The 18829-nt window shown below is 42.2% G+C and overlaps 1 protein-coding gene across 1 annotated transcript in view; it reads left to right on the top strand.

The window, feature by feature from the left end:
• The first annotated feature begins 4364 nt into the window (after positions 1 to 4364).
• Positions 4365 to 18829, top strand: part of dacha (dachshund a) — a 76361-nt gene continuing 61896 nt past the window's right edge. Inside the window, exons 1-2 of the mRNA XM_084178949.1 lie at positions 4365 to 4969; positions 14586 to 14596. Of these exons, the coding sequence (XP_084035075.1) occupies positions 4488 to 4969; positions 14586 to 14596 (493 nt within the window). The 5' untranslated portion in view covers positions 4365 to 4487. The remainder of the gene's footprint in view (positions 4970 to 14585; positions 14597 to 18829) is intronic.

Raw genomic sequence — 18829 nt, 5'->3', positions numbered from 1 at the left:
TTGCTTTCTGAGAAAATCAACAACTCTTTATCTTCCAAGTACCCACACCTTTCGCTGTTCACTTCTATGTGTTCCGCTTCCTTTGATTGTTGCTTCAGAGAACCGTTAGAGATGTAACTAACTCTTTATCATGGCTCATGCATTTTAAAGAGTCTCTGATTGGCTCTGTTTCATTCTAGCAGTGGATTATTTGGAAGGGAGGGGGTATGAAGGTTTCTTAGGCCATTTGTCCTCCTGTTCCTTCTACTTGAAGGGATATGATATGGAGAACCATGAAGTTAACCAGAGCAGTGCAACGTGACAGGTGTTGAGGGTGCTGTGAATAGTGGTATAGTCAATGAAAGAGACTTGGATTTCAAGTTCTCTCAGAACTGGACAGACAACCAAGTGGAATCATATGATTAAGGGTTGTGGTTATATGTAAATACTGAAAATGCAACCAGTATTCCAGGGGCTTATTCAAAGATTTGGCTTGAATTCTATCAGCTCTATTATAGCTGAACTTTCTTTTTTATATCTTCAGCTTAGGGAAAACATGGGGGAACAACTTGCAATTAACACATCAAATGAACACATAGAAAAATATAAATAAATGTAATTACAATGTGATGACAAATATGGCAAAATGTCTTTCAAGATGCCAAAGTGGTAGTGACAAGTATTCCGGCTCAATAATTCAGCTTTATAGACCAAACCACATCCCAAGGCAGAGAATAGACAGTCCTACTTCAGGGATCAGTCACCCTTCATTTGGCAGCAAGCATAGCGTAAGTGTCATTATATCATCAATGTGGGCCTTCTTGAAAAAATTAAGCATGGCAACCACACTCAAGTAACAAGCTTGTCCTTTTAAATAGAATTAAGGAGTGATATTTTATTTAAATTAAGAGTCCATCAAGTTTTTGGCACATGTCACAGCCCAAATGGATTACTTGACTCCTGTAACATTCAATCCAGCAAGAGACAAGAAAGTCTAATGAATTTAAAACGTTGTAATGGGCATGAATATCTATCACAAGTGACAGTAAAATTAGGAAAACATTCAATTACAATCACCAGTAATTTATTGTTGTTATTGATTTGTGTTATGCTTGCATTAATAAAAACATTTCATTATTCTGAAGGGAGATGGTGTTCTGCATCTGGCCTCACTGCAATATTTCACATTACAATAACTCTAAAGGGAAGGATGCAAAATTGAGATGAGGCAGTCAATCTCTCTCTCTCTCTCTCTCTCTCTCTCTCTCTCTCTCTCGCACTCTCGCACTCTCGCACTCTCTCTCTCTCTCTCTCTCTCGCACTCTCTCTCGCACTCTCTCTCGCACTCTCTCTCGCACTCTCTCTCGCACTCTCTCTCTCTCTCTCTCTCTCTCTCTCTCTCTCTCTCTCTCTCTCTCTCTCTCTCTCTCTCTCTCTCTCTCTCTCTCTCCCCTTTTCTCTGTCTCTTGTCTTTCACACAACCGCTTTGTCTATAGTCTGCATGGTGCATAGACGATAATGGCAAGCATACAGGAATGGTTATATTCTTCAAGTAAAATTGTCATCCACTGAAGGAACTTTATAGGGATTTATGATTTGTCCACATTAATTACAGTGTATTCTAAGTGTAGTTACAGTACATTTAGCAATATTAATCTTTGGTTCCTATGTCGTTTTTGTTATGTCAAAAAATGCACAACGAAATATGTCTGAATGCAAAATGATTCTGAGAAAGAATGTCAGTGACATTATTTGGATCAATAATTGAAGAGCAATATTAAGGTTATGGGATTAAAGTGGTGCCACTTTTTAAGCACAAAATATTCAAACAAATTATTATTAATATCCTAATGTCCACCCTCTTTTTGTTGTTGTCACAAAAATGCTAAACTATATATTTTTGTATCATACAAATTCCAAAAAGGGTAAATGTTTAGGATTAAACGTGTTGGCAGAATGACAATTGATATGAGAATAGATTTTCTCACAATTGACATCACCAGGCTGTTCAGTGTAGGAACAACTCAAAATCGGAAAAACTGGGAAATAACTGCTCTTTAACCAGTTTGAGAGCCTGCCCTTAAAAGAGGAGATTACTCTGTACAATATTCCAATGCAGCAGTCCATCACTGTGTGCTGAGAGGGTGGGAGGGCATCGTTATATACATGTACTCTATGAGGAATGAGTTGTCACTTTGCATAGAGGGGGAGACATTAAGCTGCTGCTGGGGGAGTGGGTTGAGGCTGGAGCTGGTAACTTTGCTAGCTGGCTGGCTATGCTAATCAGGCAATCATTAAGATTAAATAGAAGATGAAGGAGCAAGGTGCAATTGAAACCCAGGTAAAATATGTTTCTAATTTCCAGATTGCCACCTAGCTTTTTAATTTAACCAGGTACTTGCAAAAAATTTGCATGGCATTTAAGCACTCATTACAATATTAATCTTCCCTACTGGAATGGAAGAGCCCAAAGGTTAAGTATTATTCCTGTATTCATTTTTCAGACTTTTTTTTAACCAACATGAAGATTTTCATTTGAAATAGTGCCATCTGCCTGAGAATAGGTCCAGGTGTGCAAGTGCCTTAGTTGGGCGGCAGGTAGCTTAGTGGTTAAGAGCGTTGTGGCAGCAACCGAAAGGTTGCTGGTTCTAATCCCTGAGCCGACTAGGTGAAAAATATGTTGATGTGCCCTTGAGCAAGGCACTTAACCCTAATTGCTCCTGTAAGTCGCTCTGGATAAGAGCATCTGCTAAATGACTTAAATGTTATTTGTAACATGTTCTGTATTAGTGAGGTCAAACAAAAAAATGTGTCCAGTAGCCTAACGCAAAACCAACAAGTCTGAATGGTCTCTGGTGATGATTATTGAGGTGAGGTGTAGCCTAAAAGAAATGCAATATGTGGCAGAGTCATTCACCTAATAGATAGCCAAATGTTGGCTCTGACTGTCTGCAAAACTACCAAGTTAACTTTGACGCTTTTGTAGAAGAGATTTAAATGACCCCTTTTCTTTTAGCAAGGACATATTTTTCCTACCACATGTAGCCTGTTTTGGGTCAAAAAACAAATGTAATGTAATGGTCAATCCGGCTCTATTAAATAACTATTTTTTTTCTTTAACTCACAACAATCTGAACAATAGTTTTGACCAGGGCCATACCACTCACTATAAACGAATATATAGTTTTACCTTATGCAATGTAACTCTGTGGTTACTTTGTGGCAGTTGTGTCGATAACCTGTGTAGTTAATTCGGCCCAGGCAGGACTGCAGGGAGTGCCTCTGGCCTCTGGAGAGGCGCCTGTGCTACTGTATCAGAATGTATCCACTGAAACCACACTGGGGCTCAACAGGCAAAGGCACATGCATGGATTAAAGTGACAGCATATAATGCACTACTGGTGATAAAGTTACCACCGCCCAGGTGAAAGGTCAGACAACTAGTAAATAATAGGTTATTGATATGTGGGCAAATTGTTTGAAAGCAAATCAATTATCAAAGATGTATTTTGAGTTTTGTACCACAGATTTGTTACCTTTAAACTTTTTTGTGATCAAGTATTATCCGCAAGTTGTTTTTTTGTTTCTTTTTGTTCAACAGATAAGCAGTCACACACAAATATGTCCTCTTATCCTTGATTGAGGAAGCAAGCATCCATGTGAATTGTGTGCTCATAAATGTCACAGATGACAACACCAGCGCAACTACTAACTAACTCTGCAGTAATTGTGAGTAACCAGAATAGGTCTTCAACCAGAGCCACATGTAAATATATGTTTCTGTCTTCAACCAGTAGGCAATCCCAAACATTCTACCTCCTATGTTCCATTAAGGTTCAGACCTCTCGGTGTTTGGCCTTGGTATGGTATTACAGTAGCAGGGCTAGCCTACAATAAAAATAGCATTTACTATTATTACAATAATCGTAATCATTATGGCTCTAAGGTTAATCCTAATAATAATCATAATAATCATATTTTATTATATACAATAGGTCTACATGTAGGACATTATTATAATACAATAGCAATGTAATTAATTACAATAACATTTGCTTATCAAACTTAACATGTTTTATTATGTGTACCAATAAGAGTCAAACTTTTGAATTCAGGTCTTAATTATATCAAATGAACCCCAAAAGTCTGTAAAAAGTTATTCTCGAGTAACTGAGTAGCTGTCAACAGAAACCAGACCCTCCAACTAGGAGACCTGCCAATCATGCTCAAAGGACCAATAGGATGCTCGCGCGTAAGCTGGTGTGCTCCTCGTTGGTGGTTGGAGCTGCCACTTGAGTTTTCAGTGGGCTGGCTAATTGAAACAGTGAATCCGATGGTTCTCATTCTAGCCACAGCACTTGTGAGATAGGTAGTTAGTTGCCCATTGCCGACTATCCGACGGGAGCGAGAGTGCATGTGAAACAGCAAGAGAAAAGAGTGAGCGAGAAGTAGAAACAAAACGTAAAGGGTGAGACAGAGAGTGAGGAAAGGAAGAAACTTAAGAAACTATGGCCGTATCAGCTACTCCGCCGGTGCTTTCCCCAACATCTACTCCGGGGTCTGGCAGTTTATTCCGCTCTGATCCGCTGTATACAAGCCCAGCCGAGTCCCCGAGACTGACAAGCAGCTTGATCAACTCTTTCATCAGCAGCGGAGGAGGCGGTGGAGGAGGAAATGGAAACGGCACAAGCGGCAATAACGAGTGCAAAATGGTTGAGGTACACGGGGTCAAGGTAGCCTCGTTCAACGTGGACGGTCAAGAACTCATCTGCCTGCCGCAGGTCTTCGACCTCTTCCTGAAACATCTGGTCGGGGGTCTGCACACCGTCTACACCAAGCTGAAGCGGCTGGATATATGCCCCGTCGTGTGCACAGTGGAGCAGGTCCGGATTCTGCGGGGGCTTGGGGCTATTCAGCCTGGGGTGAATCGCTGCAAACTCATCACCCGCAAGGACTTCGAAGCGCTCTACAACGACTGCACCAATGCCAGGTTAGTTGCATGTGTTTTGGTCTCTTCATTTCTCAAATGCCCGCCTCACTGTTGAATGTTTTCAACTAACTTTTTTGTAGATGTACCAATTGAAGTTCCTCAAAATGTGTAGTAAATGTTGCATTAGGCTGCTGCGTATTTCAGCACTGTTACATGTGCTGAAAGACAAAACAATCATGAGAAAAATGATAGTTAGGATGCTATATTATTACTAAACATCAAAGTATTGTGCAAAGTTAGTTCAGTCATTGACAACTTCTGTACCACATCACTCTCTCTCTCTCAAAGACACACACACACACACATACACACACACACACACACACACACACACACACACACACACACACTGAACTATCTAAGTATAAGCTACAATTGTTCCATATCCATTTTATAGACAGAGAAGTATGAGCAAAGTAGTTTAGTTGTTCATAACTTCTACCTCCCCCCACACACACCTATAAGCCATCTCCCTAAAACCAAACACGTTTAACCCCCATAGCACCAGCTCATTGATTAATAATCTATGCAAAGCACTAGATCATGTATTTTCCACATTATTTTGCAAAGAGGAAAATAACTTTGAATTCTATAGCCCCTCTTCTAATTCTGTAGAACTCAATATGATTATTTTTCAGAATAAGAATACGTGGCAAAGTGTTTAGCCTACATTAGGAATATGTTCCTTTCACTGTCCCATAAATAATATTCTGCTGTCAAACTGGTGTAGCCTACTTTTGTCACCTTCAATGTGCTGCAACATACTTTTCCTATAAAGCTTAATTTGTAGTCAGATCACAACAAGAACACAAACATGACAACACTAAGCCTATTGCGTGATTGTTAATTTAGAATATTTATTGGGAATTTCAGTAAGAAGAATTGTATTCTTGTAGTTTGTTAAAGAACGTCTCACTATTCTTGATGACCATAAGGATAGGCTATGCCATTCCAGCGTCTTTCAGGAGCAGTAGAGTAAAGGTTGTCGTATCTGAAATCCAGCTCCTTCAGTTAAATTCCTCAAATCTAACTGACTGTAAGTTGATTTGAATACCTTACATATCACTGCCATAAGCACGCAAACATTTGTGTCTGCTTCTCCGTTGCTAAATGAACATAAATTAAACGGACCTTTGTGTCTCTCCATTAGGCCCATAACCAGTGAGATAATAGAAATAAAAGTAAGGATGATGAGAGAAGTTAAAGATGTGGATTTGACCTAATGAGGCGGGCTACACTGGGCATTTAACATTTACATTTTAGTAATTTAGCAGACGCTCTTATCCAGAGCGACTTACAGGAGCAATTAGGGTTAAGTGCCTTGCTTAAGGGCACATCGACAGATTTTTCACCTAGTCGGCTCGGGGATTAGAACCAGCGACCTTTCGGTGACTGGCACAACGCTCTTACCCACTAAGCTACTTGGCGCCCATAATCATGAATATTGACTTACAGCATGGTGACGCACGGTTTTATATTTTATTTCTGTCTCTGAATAATAAATATATATATCTGTGTCAGTTAAAGCAGGACAAACTACGCTAAAAATATATTTTTTAGGCATCTCTCCTCTCACTTTCCCCTCGAATTGATCTTCAAACCGCGCACCGTGCTGGCTGCGGCTGCAGATGTTGCTTGTGTGTTTAATAAATCAATGGGACAGATCTGAATGAATCACCTCGGATGGATTCTCTGCTTGGTTTGATGTCTAGATGTTATTCTTAGCTTGTTATCATGACAGATGCATTAGTGTTCCCATACAATGTCAGTGGAGGAAAATAACTAAAAAGGGACCAGTGCTCTCTTTCCCTAAGACCTTTAGCATTCCGAACCTCAGGGGTTTTTGCCTCATTGTCTAGTTGTACATAATTGCAACTTTTTTTCTCCAGCGCAGCTCCCCCGGCTACAGCGACAATAGGCCATGTTGATTATGCACAACAAAAGAGGAGGCTGACAATTCAATACAAAGACAGGATTTTCACATGTGAAAATAAACATGACAAAAAGTTATCTTGAATAGAAACTGGACCCTCCAATGCGCATCAGGGTTTCTGTAAGACAAGGCACAACTGATGTTTGGAATTAAATAACGATAGGATAATAATTATATAGGCTAATAATAATAGCCTAATAATTATAATTTGTGAAAGCAAAAGATTAATACATTTGTAGAAAAGTTGTAATATTGTTTGTCCCGCTGTCACAACACACACGGAAGTTATTCACTCGGAAAATCTCAGCAAAAATACCTTATAATATTATTTTCCAACCATATGATTGAATTTTCTCTTAATTAATTTTTCGTCTAAAATGTTAAACGCTGTTGCACAATTTATTTGCTCAGAGAACAACACTTTTTGGATTGTTTTCTATTTCGCAATTTGTCAACAAATCGTCATATGGCATCTTGACCATGACAATGTGAAATCAAATATGATTCCATTTCTGACGCATTTGAGGCTCAATCGAGTGAGACTTGTCAGTTATGCCAAGTCTGACATATTTTGATGGGAGCGGTATTGATTACAGATAAAGTGGACAATTGTCCAGTAGGAGTAAGCCTATAGGGCAGGCTATTGACTTCTATTTTTTTTTGCAGAGAATTATAAGACATTTTAAGGGTTTCAGAGGCAGTCTCTCACTTTAAGACTGCATCCAAGTTAACACAAATCAGTATTTGCAAGAGGCTATTTGTCTACTTTATTTAACATATCTTACCCATATCTGATACTTTTCAATTAAACATCCAGTTGTCAAGAAAGGGGTTTAAGATTATTGTATCTCCCGGTGGTGAGTTTGGTGCGTAATTGGCAATGGAGAGCATGGAGAGGATAAAACGATCTTTAAAATATGTCCTCAACACGAGCTAGGCTACGCACACACACACACACACACACACACACACACACACACACACACACTCACTCACTCACTCACTTTCAATTGGAGATCATCTCAGTCGGTGTTATGTTTGGTGAGGAATATTGATGATATTTTACAGAGGGATCACTGAGAGATGGGGAGAGGCAGAGGGATGGTGGGAGAGGGGGAGGCGGGAAGATGTTACTATTTCCAGATGGTCAGTTTGGGCAAGATTCGGTAATTAACGTTTTAGCACCCCCCTCCCCATACAATCCCCTGGATCTATTATTAGGTTCGACTTTGAGCTAAATCAATCTGTCGCACTCGTCAAATCAACCCACGAGAGAGAGATAATGGAAGACGGAGAGATATATGTAAATATTAGCCTATTAAATAGCGTTATTTTTTATTTTGGGATTCGAATTTTACTAGTTAGTAATACACTGCAGTGTGGAAGGTTATAGCGTACGCTATGTATCCCTACCACTCACTTCACAAAGATTGCAGCCTCTGACTGGTAATGAAATTGCCTCAGCAATGGGCTGCAAGAGAATTGAATTTGCACCTCGGACTCGGTGCTTTACAGCTAACCTGCCTGCGCGCGCCCATCGGAACGCTGTTTTTATAGTCAGATTTAAACATCATCCACTGTCCCATCACCAGATGGTTGTAACTAACGTGTGCAAACAGGCCTATCCCGCCTCTTTCCCCCTTTTATTTGGCGAAGTGAGGGGAAAGGGAGGGAAAGAGAACGTGTGCATATCCTTGTATTACCCCACCGGTGGACGCAGGAAGCCTGTGAACGGGAATAGGGGATAGAGTCATTGGGAGATATCAGGATAGTCATCAAAACTTCTCGACAGAACCTTTAGCACTGACACGGCCAATTTCAAAACGGGAAAAATGTTCAAATCAGCAAAGGCAGCACTTAGTGGGCTCCTTTTATGATATCTCAGCTGCAATTGATCTCCGGGTTTTTATTGCATTCATTATTTATTAAAAATAATTTGCAAGCTAAACATAACGCTAAACTAGTTTGCACTTGGGGACTGCACTTAGGAAATTGAATGGAAATTACATTAGAGATGAACATCTGTGCTGTTTTTCCACTCTCTGTTTATGGGCGAGTGTTTCTTCTCTTTAAATGCAGATGACTGTGAGGGACAGGAGATAGCTGCTGAGGAGGGCAGAGAGGTCTTTAAACATTACTCCTCTAAATGAGATGAAATAGGTTCCTCAAGGCTCAATGAGGCATCAACCCATCACCCCTAATCATACATTTTGGTTAGAAATCAATGAAAAGTTAACTTTAATCATAATTAATGATAAGCTTATCAGTTTTTAGAAAGCCAAACAGAATTAGCTTCTTCTTTCCTTATTTTAAGTCATTCATCTAGAAAGTATTGCTTTAATTCCGTGGGATGCCTGGAGGTCTAATCTTACATCACATAACAAGACAAACTAATGCAGTTTAAACATTACACATCCCAGCTGCACATTGTAACACCACTTAAGGTTTCCTAATAATTTTTTACAGATCTGATTTTCTGCATGATGGTAATCTGTGTGGCTAAATGTGATGTTATAATTTTTTCGGTCAGCTCTATTCTTAATTGGAATATTAGTGGATGAGTAGGCATACATTGGCCAAACCACTGTCTTTTCCTTTGCTGGTGTTTGTGTGGTGAATCAATACATTCTTTTTTTGTTCTGAAGCCTGGTCCCCACAGTGTCCTAAACTGCATGTTGATAGAGAATACCACAGTGATGTCTGGGTGAAATCAGAGACCATCAGAGACAGATGGAATTGATGACGGAAGTACAGTAACTTGTGTGTATAACAGGTTCATTTTCGCCATCTGCCTAACTGTGTGTGTGTGTAGTGGTGTGGTTGTCAGTGTGTGTTGGCCAGTCTTGACTGGTCCATATGGACAGCTCCCTGCCTGTAGCCTAGCCCTGGGCAGCGGTACCCCCGGTCGAGCGCGCCACCCAAGACACCCCCGTCTCCTCTAATCTCCTCAATCAGCAGTAAGATTGTCACTCTAGAACCACCACCACTCCTTAATGTCAGCCATAAATTATACACAGGCTTCTTTTTCAGCTTGATTTTATTACATATCTGCTCCCACTGGCCTTTCTACTTTAAATAATAAATTAACCCCGCTTGATGTGAAGAGTGGCCACCAAGCGCTGTCAAAGCTCTGCGCTCTGGAGAGATCAGCCTCATTAAATAGTGAATGAATGAATTTGTTTTTCTGTTTAGATGGCATTAAGCATGGCCCCCTGTGCATGGCTCTCTCCTGCTCATGCATGCATGTGTCTTTGTGTGGTCATGTTTTTGTTTTCTGTTTGTATTTGTTTGTGTGTGTGTCTGTTGGTGTTTCGATGCCTGACTGTGGGCTCTGAGTGTGTGAGTGTTTTATTTCCGTCTGACTGACAGCCAGACAGGAGACTTTCACACACAGGAGACGTGGTCTGGACTGGGCTTACTGAGCCTACTGTTGCTGCAGAGTTACGCAGGACACTCACATTAGTCTAGATAATAGGAAAAAGGTATTCACTGTGTAATGGTTTGGCTGCAGGGCTTCCTGGTAGTTCCCTATTTGACTAATGTAGCTACAGTAATAGTAATAGTTTAATTATTCAGTTTAAGATATTAGTTGTGTCTGTGAAGACATGCTTAAACTCTCTGGCACCCATTTTAATGAGTATTCTTTTTTTAGGTAATTAAAAGAATTAAAGAAATATGATCTTTATTATTGGGTTAATTGAGAAAATAATTTAGTCAGACTTTTCCCCCATTTCCTTTAAAAAAAACTTTTCTGTGAACATTACAACATCCCAACCTTTCCCCATGTGAGATTTATGGCACTCCGTTGTAAAAGCAATGGTTGAAATACTTAGATATTTTTATGACTGGGGTTAGCTTGCCGCGAGAGAGGGAGCCCGAGAGTGTGTGTCTGAGTGTGTGCATATGTTTGTGCGTGGTGTGTCTGAGAGAACGCTTCCGAGGTATTTTAAAACAACCTGTGGCCATGCGATATCTCATGAATGTTGGCGAGCGCCTGTTCCAAGCCACAGCTCTTTAATAACTAGTCCTATGCGTAACCAATGAATTAGAGGCAAAGCAAAGACACATGAGATCAATTAGGGATGGAATTGTACCACTACACTCTCCGCACATGGACCTCGTGCACGTTTATTGGAACATGTTTCAGAAGTAGTAACATTTCATAATCATGAGCACTAATCATATTTTTTCTCCTACTATATTGTTCATGAGTTTCATAATAATATATATATTTAGTTAAATGTTCTTTGTAGTTTTTCCACAATAAATAGAGGGTGAATGTGCATTTTAATTGGCCTGGGCCTGAGCCTGCTGACAATGGAAAGGTGGAGAGCTGAGAGCGTCAGCATGTGTGAGATGCATGAGGGAGATATGTCTGTGCCTATCTGTTTATATGTGTGTGTGTGTTTGTATGTCGATATGTTTTCATGTGTGGTTGGTGTATGTTGTGTGTGGCGTATGTTGGAGGGGGGGGGCGGGGTAAACGTGACAGATGGAGGAGGCCTGTCAAGTCTCTCGCTGGGGGAGAAATGACATCCACCTTCTCTACCTAATGTAGGAGACCAGAAAAAACCTGAGCCCACTGGTGTCATTTTGACTTTGGGAAGATCTCCTTCCTGGGCTTAATGACACATCTGCAGCCGGGCTATATTTATTACAGTCATGTAGAATAAAATTGATTGTCTCCTAAAATTAATTTTGGGTTTGCCTCTAGCAGTGCTTTAATGGAGGACACTAGGCTCCATGCAGGAGTATTGTTTAATCACTTTAATATCACAGCCCCCAGGACAGCCGAGATAATTGTACAAACGAACATAGAAATATGTATCTCTAACTTTTATGATTGAATTATGCAAATGACTCATCTCCTGCCCTTCCAAGCACTAATCATCTAATTAGGAGTGATGTTTTAAATGGTTGTTTTTGGATGGGGATATGGGAGAAGCAGGGAGCAGAAAATTGAATGTGACGTTAAAATCGGCACAGTAGTTTGTACCGGAAAAGCTGGTGTTTTCCTATCCCCCTCCCTCTCTCTATTGTGTGCTTGGAGTCGTGGGCTCATTAGTGGAGTTTTGTAAGACATTTTACGAGCTTGATACTTAAGACCCTTAATCTTTAATCGTTTTTTGCAGTTTTGATTAATTGCGTTCCTGCTCAGATTATTTCCTTTGACACAGAGCTGTTGGACGTGGTGGTGTGGGCGCAGACAGACAGAGAGAGGCGTGCAGTGCTCTGCTGCTGGAACTCAATGCAGTTGAAGAAATGCGAACTAGCGTCCCAATTACACAGATGAATATTTTATGATGTGTTTAGCAGTGTGTGCTCTTTTTCCCCTCCGTGCTTAGCAGCTGGTGGCCCTTTTTGATGATGCGTTTAAGCAGCTGACTCTGGATGCAAGGAAGCTACAATAACAATGTTAGCCATGCAGACTCAGGACAGCACAGAGCCCAAGCTCTCGCTCTGAGTTCCATATAAAAAAAAGAGATCATCCGAACAAAACGCAAAAGCCCTGTGCCTCCCTCTGTGGATCTGTGTTTACATTTGTCTCATGAATCTCTGACATCTGGAGGCAATAACCCAGGGTTCTACCTCCTGTACTGCAGGGCGTACTGCAGCGCTCCACGTCTCTATTGATGGGGTCACCTGAAGAGCAGCAGCCCTCATCCCCATGCCCCCTCCCACAGAAACACTGTCAGTCTGACCATGGGAGCCTATGGAGAGGACCACAATACGTTTTCAATCAGCAGCAGAATTTAGATCCGGTGACTGAATTGTGATCATAAATGCCACGGTGACCCTGTCATTTTTTATCTTGTCGTCTTCATCACGTTGCTCATAAGAGCACATGTGATGTGTTATGTTTGATGTTGACCTGTGACCTTCAGGGAGGAAGTAAGTAATTTAATGTGTGTGTGCATGTGCACTGTATGCATTTACTAAACATACCAATATGGAAGTATGAGGAAATGGAAAGCTAGATATTTTTGCTCTGACAGTGGACAAAAGTGGTCCGGAAAACGTGATACATTTCCATTTCCTGATCCTACTGATCACACAGGTGGGGAGAAAGCAGTGTCAGGGGCTAGAATATCAAAAGGAAATAAGGTAAGAATGAAATAGGGAGGTAGAGAGGGATGGAGGCAGGGAGGAGGAGTGAAAGATGTGCTCAGTGTGCCTCTTTTGGTCTGGGTTAGATCAAGAGGAGCTCTGGGTATGTGATGACATCATTGCCAGTTTTCATGTTCTTGCGGGATCCTTGAGGGATTTATCCCCCATCTACCCAGAGAAGCCTGGCTCCAATTACTCACTGAGAGTGCCCTGCCTGGGCCGGCCCGGTGAAAACACATGGCTTGATCCATCCGGAAGCCTGTTTCAAAGCACTTCAACCACAACACCAACCACCTCTTGGAATTTAACTTATGAGGCGGATACCCTTCTCCTAAACACACATCTTTAAACATCCTGAAATGTAACCAAAACTTTCCTCAGTGTTTTCGCTAATGACAGCATTAGTTCCTTGAAGGGGATACGTCAGTTTGTTATGTGGCGTAGTGTTTGTGGTCAATGTCCGCTATTGTCTGTGTAGTGACTGAAATGTGACTAAGGGCTTACAGCTACTGGAGTGATTGCAGGGAGAGATCTTATCTTTTCTCTGTGAAGGTAAACCTACTGCACTACTGAACTCCCTGACGCTCCCCACCTCCCACCCAAACAAGAGACTCATTTCTATTAAGCACCAGACTCCCCTATAACTCCTACAAAAGGCAACACTGGGCCGTGTCCAATTTCATTTTTATTCATACCCATTTTATTTAAAGGAGTGTTTAGGGTCTATATGGGCGGCTTAAAGGAGGACTGTTACATCGCCTTTTTACTGAGACCATCCGTCTTCCCCTGAACCACCTCACAACATGCTATTTTTCTCCCTCCCTCCCCTGTGGTGGGGCCATTATAAGGTAGTGTGCGAGTTTCCATTTGCCTACAGTAAATAGACTGTTGGGTGTCTGTGGAAAATAAATATATTGGGCAGCACTCTTTTAAAAGGCATCAGGCCGGCGAGGAGGAGCCTTTACAGCAGAAGGCTGGAGGATTGATTTATCTGCTGCGCTGTAATGACTGCAGATGTGGATCTGTTATTCTAGATGAGCAGTGAACTTGATGAGTTGATAACGTGGGCCGAAGCCCAGCCTGCTTTTAATTACTGATCAGGAATGTATTGGTGCAGGCTTTTGATTTAGAGGTGAGGGTGGCGGGTTCATAGATACCCCCCCCCCCCCCCCCCCACTTCCCCCCTCACTCTCCCTTTCTGTAGGGCTGGATAGGTGACCTTGCCTCTTTTGTCTCTTCTTGACAGAGGCAGTTTTTAAATGGCTTCAGTCAGATCAGAGTGGAGCTGAGAGGAAGCGTGTGTCTTTCTGGTTAAGTCAGGAGGAATCTGTCACTGCTGCATTGTCTTCATGTTGCTTCTGGACTGTACCCTTCACGATCTGGTTAAGATCTCTGTATCAAATCCTTCCAGCACTCATCTTTTCTGTGTACAGCATAATGACTGGAAGGCCCCCACCTCCCCACTGCTTCCCGACCACCTCACAAGGGTAGGGAATGGGAATGCTTGATGGAAGTTCATCCGGACTCCTTGTGTTTTCTGTGTTTGTTTCTGTGCCGCTGTGTGATTCTCTGCAGAATGAAGGAAGGTATTTTTAATGAGAGGAGAGGCGAAACGGGGCCTCTGCTTGATTGAAACCATGCAGGAGATTGGAACCACTAACGAAGCAGGTTATTTAGATGTTTATTTGCTGTTGTGACTTCCATGTCTTAATAGGCCCGGAGAAGATGAGTGTTGGGATGGGGCTGTAGCCAATCCGATAGAGGCTTTACAGCACTCCCACGCCACTCCCCGATAATACCAGGCATTGAGGTTATGACCGTGGGAAGTCTGTGTATACTCTAAACACACTCTCTTTCACACACATGCAGACACACACACACACACACAATATGACACTTTCACACACGATACTCAATTGCAGATGCAGTACCATATGGATACTCTTCCCTTCCACCTCAATGTTGAGAGAATATGGGTGCCATTTCACTAATGGATTGTGAGGTAGCTTCACGTCATCACACAGTTCCACACCTGCCCCTGTTCTACAGTCTAAACCGCAGTCCCCCTCCCCTCTGAGGTGGGTGGCAGCCTGACTAGAACTAGGCCTCTCAGTGAAGATATCCCCACAATGTAACCTGATCAGCAACACGCTTTTATCTCACTGAAAGCCTTTCTGAGGAGAGGGCTTGGAGAGGTCAGTGTGTGTGTGTTGGCTGGGGTGGGGTGGGTAAGGTTGGGGAGGAGGGCACCCTCTTATGAAAACAATCAGGCCCAGTGAGGTTTCATTACAGGGTAATGTCTCACCAAATTGTTCCAGGTAGTTAAAATGAAATGAAGTGAATTAGGGAAAAGGGGGAGAGAATGCAGAGCGCTTTATTGCTTTCCTTTGAAGGCACGATTACAATAATCTCCTTCAGCGTCGAGTCTGCCTTGGATAACATATAAAATAGGAGGTGTGTATGTGTTTGTCTATGTGTGTGTGAGGTCAAGGGTTACGGTGTCGAGTGTATTCCTGTCTCTCTCTGTGCACTGTGTCTAAATATCCAGTTTAGTTTTGTGCCCCGCTGTCCTCTGTTTTACCCCTGTGTGTTTGTGGAAGTATGAATGTTCCATAGTCTTTCGTGTGGTGGTGTTAATGTGTCAGAGAGAAATCCTCAAAGAATCTAGCTGTCTAATTTTGGTAGATATCCACCTCAATTATTGTTTTTTGAACCACGTGTGCAAAAAATTAATAATATAATTCCTAAAGAATAATACTAATTGATGGTGTAAATAAGTATTTCAGAGCACAACAGTAAAGACCAGGGAATTGCAGGTTCCTATTCAAGGTGGGATAACTGCTTCCCTTACATTGACTTTAACAGCCCAGTTATGTTAGAGAAGACAGTGAAATTAAATAGTATCTGAAGAAGATGCTTCTTTTCTATGACAACAGCCGAGGCTCATGACAGATGTCCTGTGACACTCCCTGCTGCAGCAGGGGCTTGTGGGTAATGGCAGGGTCCGGTTTTTGATGTTTTATTGAAAGATCACTCCGGCTGCTCTGGCTTTTCACCGGACCGTAAATCAGACCCATCCATGTAGGGCTGTCCTGTCCCGCTCCGGCCCCGCCTGTGCTTTATGTCATTCTGGGGCAAGAGGGGCCAAAGAACCCGTCAATCAACCTCTTCCCCAATCAGAGGCAGCCCGTGTCAGGGACGGGACAACCGGGGGCCCAGGGTAGCGGATCTCACTATCTCAAGCATTTGTACCTAGTTAAAGAAGCAGAATTGACTGTGTGTGTACGCATGTCTGTGTGTGCCGGCCTCCCTAAGACTAAGGCAAAGCAACTGGCGAAGTACTGTTCTGTTTCTGTTGTTATGGGCAGCCTAGCTGTCTTGTTTCCAAGACCTTTGAAATGTTTGAATCCTTCTTAATGTAATTTAATTTATGGATTAAAATAAAGTATAAAAATGTGTGTGTGTATGTGGGAAAGTGTGTGTGTGTGTTGTTCAAGCATGTGGGCCCTGTCCACTTTAGCGACTGGAGTCTTCTCTTCATTGAAAACTGCTGAGACGGCACCATAGCCATCATTTTCCTACTGCTCTCCTTCAATGGCTGTTAATGAGTGAGTTGATGTAGTTGAACATTTAGTTAATAAATATGTCAGACTTTTACCACTCTGTTTTTTCTCTTCCTCTGCCCCCTCCTCTTTCCTCCCTCGTGTCTGTCGCGCATTTTCTCGGTATGCTGAGAAATTGTAATTAGTTTTAGATTTACGCTACGATGACAGACAGTGGTGAATAAATAGAGGTTAAACACACAATTTACATATTAATTTCATGATTCATTTAATCAATGATTTATGTGGGTATAGATTGCTTTTAATCCCTTCAAGACAGCGGTGTTTTCCTCTCCTCTCCTCTCCTCTCCTCTGCTCTGCTCTTCACCAAGCATGACAGAATAGAGTGGTTTGCTCAAGCACTCTCTATCTCTCTCCTCTCTCTATCTCTCTCCTCTGTCTTTCTCTCCGTCTGCTGTTCAGTGACTTGGAGAGGAATGTGAGTCGAATGGCTCCAAACGGCACTCCTAATTGGTTTAATTTTTCAGCGTGTGCACCGGTCCTGACACTCGCTTATGGAACACCATTCCTCCGGCACGCTGTGATCCCTCCGCTCTCTTCGGGTCTCTCTCCCTCTCCCTCTCTCTCTCTATCCCTCTCTCCCACTACTCAACCACGCTCACTCGTTGACGATCTTCAAGTCTCAAGCCGAGAAACGTTAATAATGAAGTAATCATCACAATCGTTAAATTGATGATAATGAAGATCCCAGTAATAATGATTGGTGGCAGTGGTTGTGTATTCATAACCAATCTCTGCAGAGCACTGTAATTTAGCCATGATTGAGATGCACTTTGAATCCTCGACTTGTTCCATTCGGCGGCCTGAAGGAATTCAAATATTACAGATGGAACGCAATATTATACTTTTTTTGCATTAGCATGATGTTGTCAAGTATTGGTTTTGATGACAAGAAGCTACAAGCTTCTCATCATTAATGTATGATTAGTAAGCAGAAGCGCTGTCGCCGCTCCTAACCCTAGGGTGGTTTTGATCTGTTCTGAGGGCATGGTGGGAGATTTGGGAGCCATCAATTCAGTGCACTCTATTTTCCCCTCTGTGTGACCTTTGAACCGGGCCAGAGAGAGGCCTCTTGATGTTTATTCTCTGATCCTCCACTCAAGTCCGATCAATTAGGAGTCCATTTGGACACTGGTGTTTAAAGGAAAGCCAGTCTCACAGCACAGCCAAGCTCTACCTAGCCTAGCAGGCAGGAGCTTTATAGACTAATGACTGCACACACGGGGCCCAGATTCCCTACTCTCCACGCACCTCTGACATTTGTTCCCGGGAAATTATTCATACTTTATCTTGTGGAGATGGCAGACTGTGTTTTTTTATATATCAGGACAACAATTGGATTGTGCAGCCGGGGAGGAAAAAAATGGTAATTGAGTATTTTATCAGACACTTCCGCCAAACAGACTTTTGTAAGTCGTAAATGAAGATTAAAGCTCTTGTTGGCAGAGAGGGAACAAATTGGAATGATTTATTATTGGTGACATCAATATGTCACAGCTCTGGAAACAGAATGAGGAGAAGGGGAGAGATGCTGAGCGAGAGAGAGAGAGAGAGAGAGGGAGGGGAGGGGAGGAGGGCGAGAGGAGTGAGATAGCTTCTCTCTCTGAGGAAGGTAAATAATGTGCTTTAATTATTTGCCCTCAGACAGACACACAGACAGGGCTGTTGAAAGGCAGCAGGGCTGATACTGTCATAGGCTGTGCTTTAGGGACGCTGTGAATGTTCCCAGAGCTAATGGAGGTGTGTGTGTGACCCAGGCGGCCGTGGTCCCAGCCCAGCGTGGTGATGGGCATGGCAGGGACTGATGAAGACACAGTAGGGAGGGGAACCAGGTAATTGGGCTGTGTTAACCTCCTCTGCCTCCTCATCCATCTAACAGGTGTTGGAGCTTTGTTATCAGCATCGTTGATATGAGAAGTCAGTCCATTTGTCATTCAATCATTTAATCAATCAGCCAACCACTGTCACTCTGTTTGAGATTTATGGATGGTGTTACATTGCCAGTTGTATTTCAAAGATAACAAGCTCGACTGTTTGCTGGGATTTCTGTGATTGAAATCAAAGAAGCATAATCATTGGAAGTGGATAACATGGAGAGTCCAACTAGCTGTGTTTTTGATAAATGCCCTTGTCAGAGGTGCTGTAGTGGGGACTCACTAAGCAATGTACCATTCATACCTGTACTCTAGCGTAACT

This window comes from Coregonus lavaretus, assembly GCF_964263955.1.
Source record: "Coregonus lavaretus genome assembly, chromosome: 15".
Taxonomy (NCBI): domain Eukaryota; kingdom Metazoa; phylum Chordata; class Actinopteri; order Salmoniformes; family Salmonidae; genus Coregonus; species Coregonus lavaretus.
Note: the sequence above shows the minus strand (reverse complement) of the source record. Positions and strands in the feature narration are given on the sequence as shown.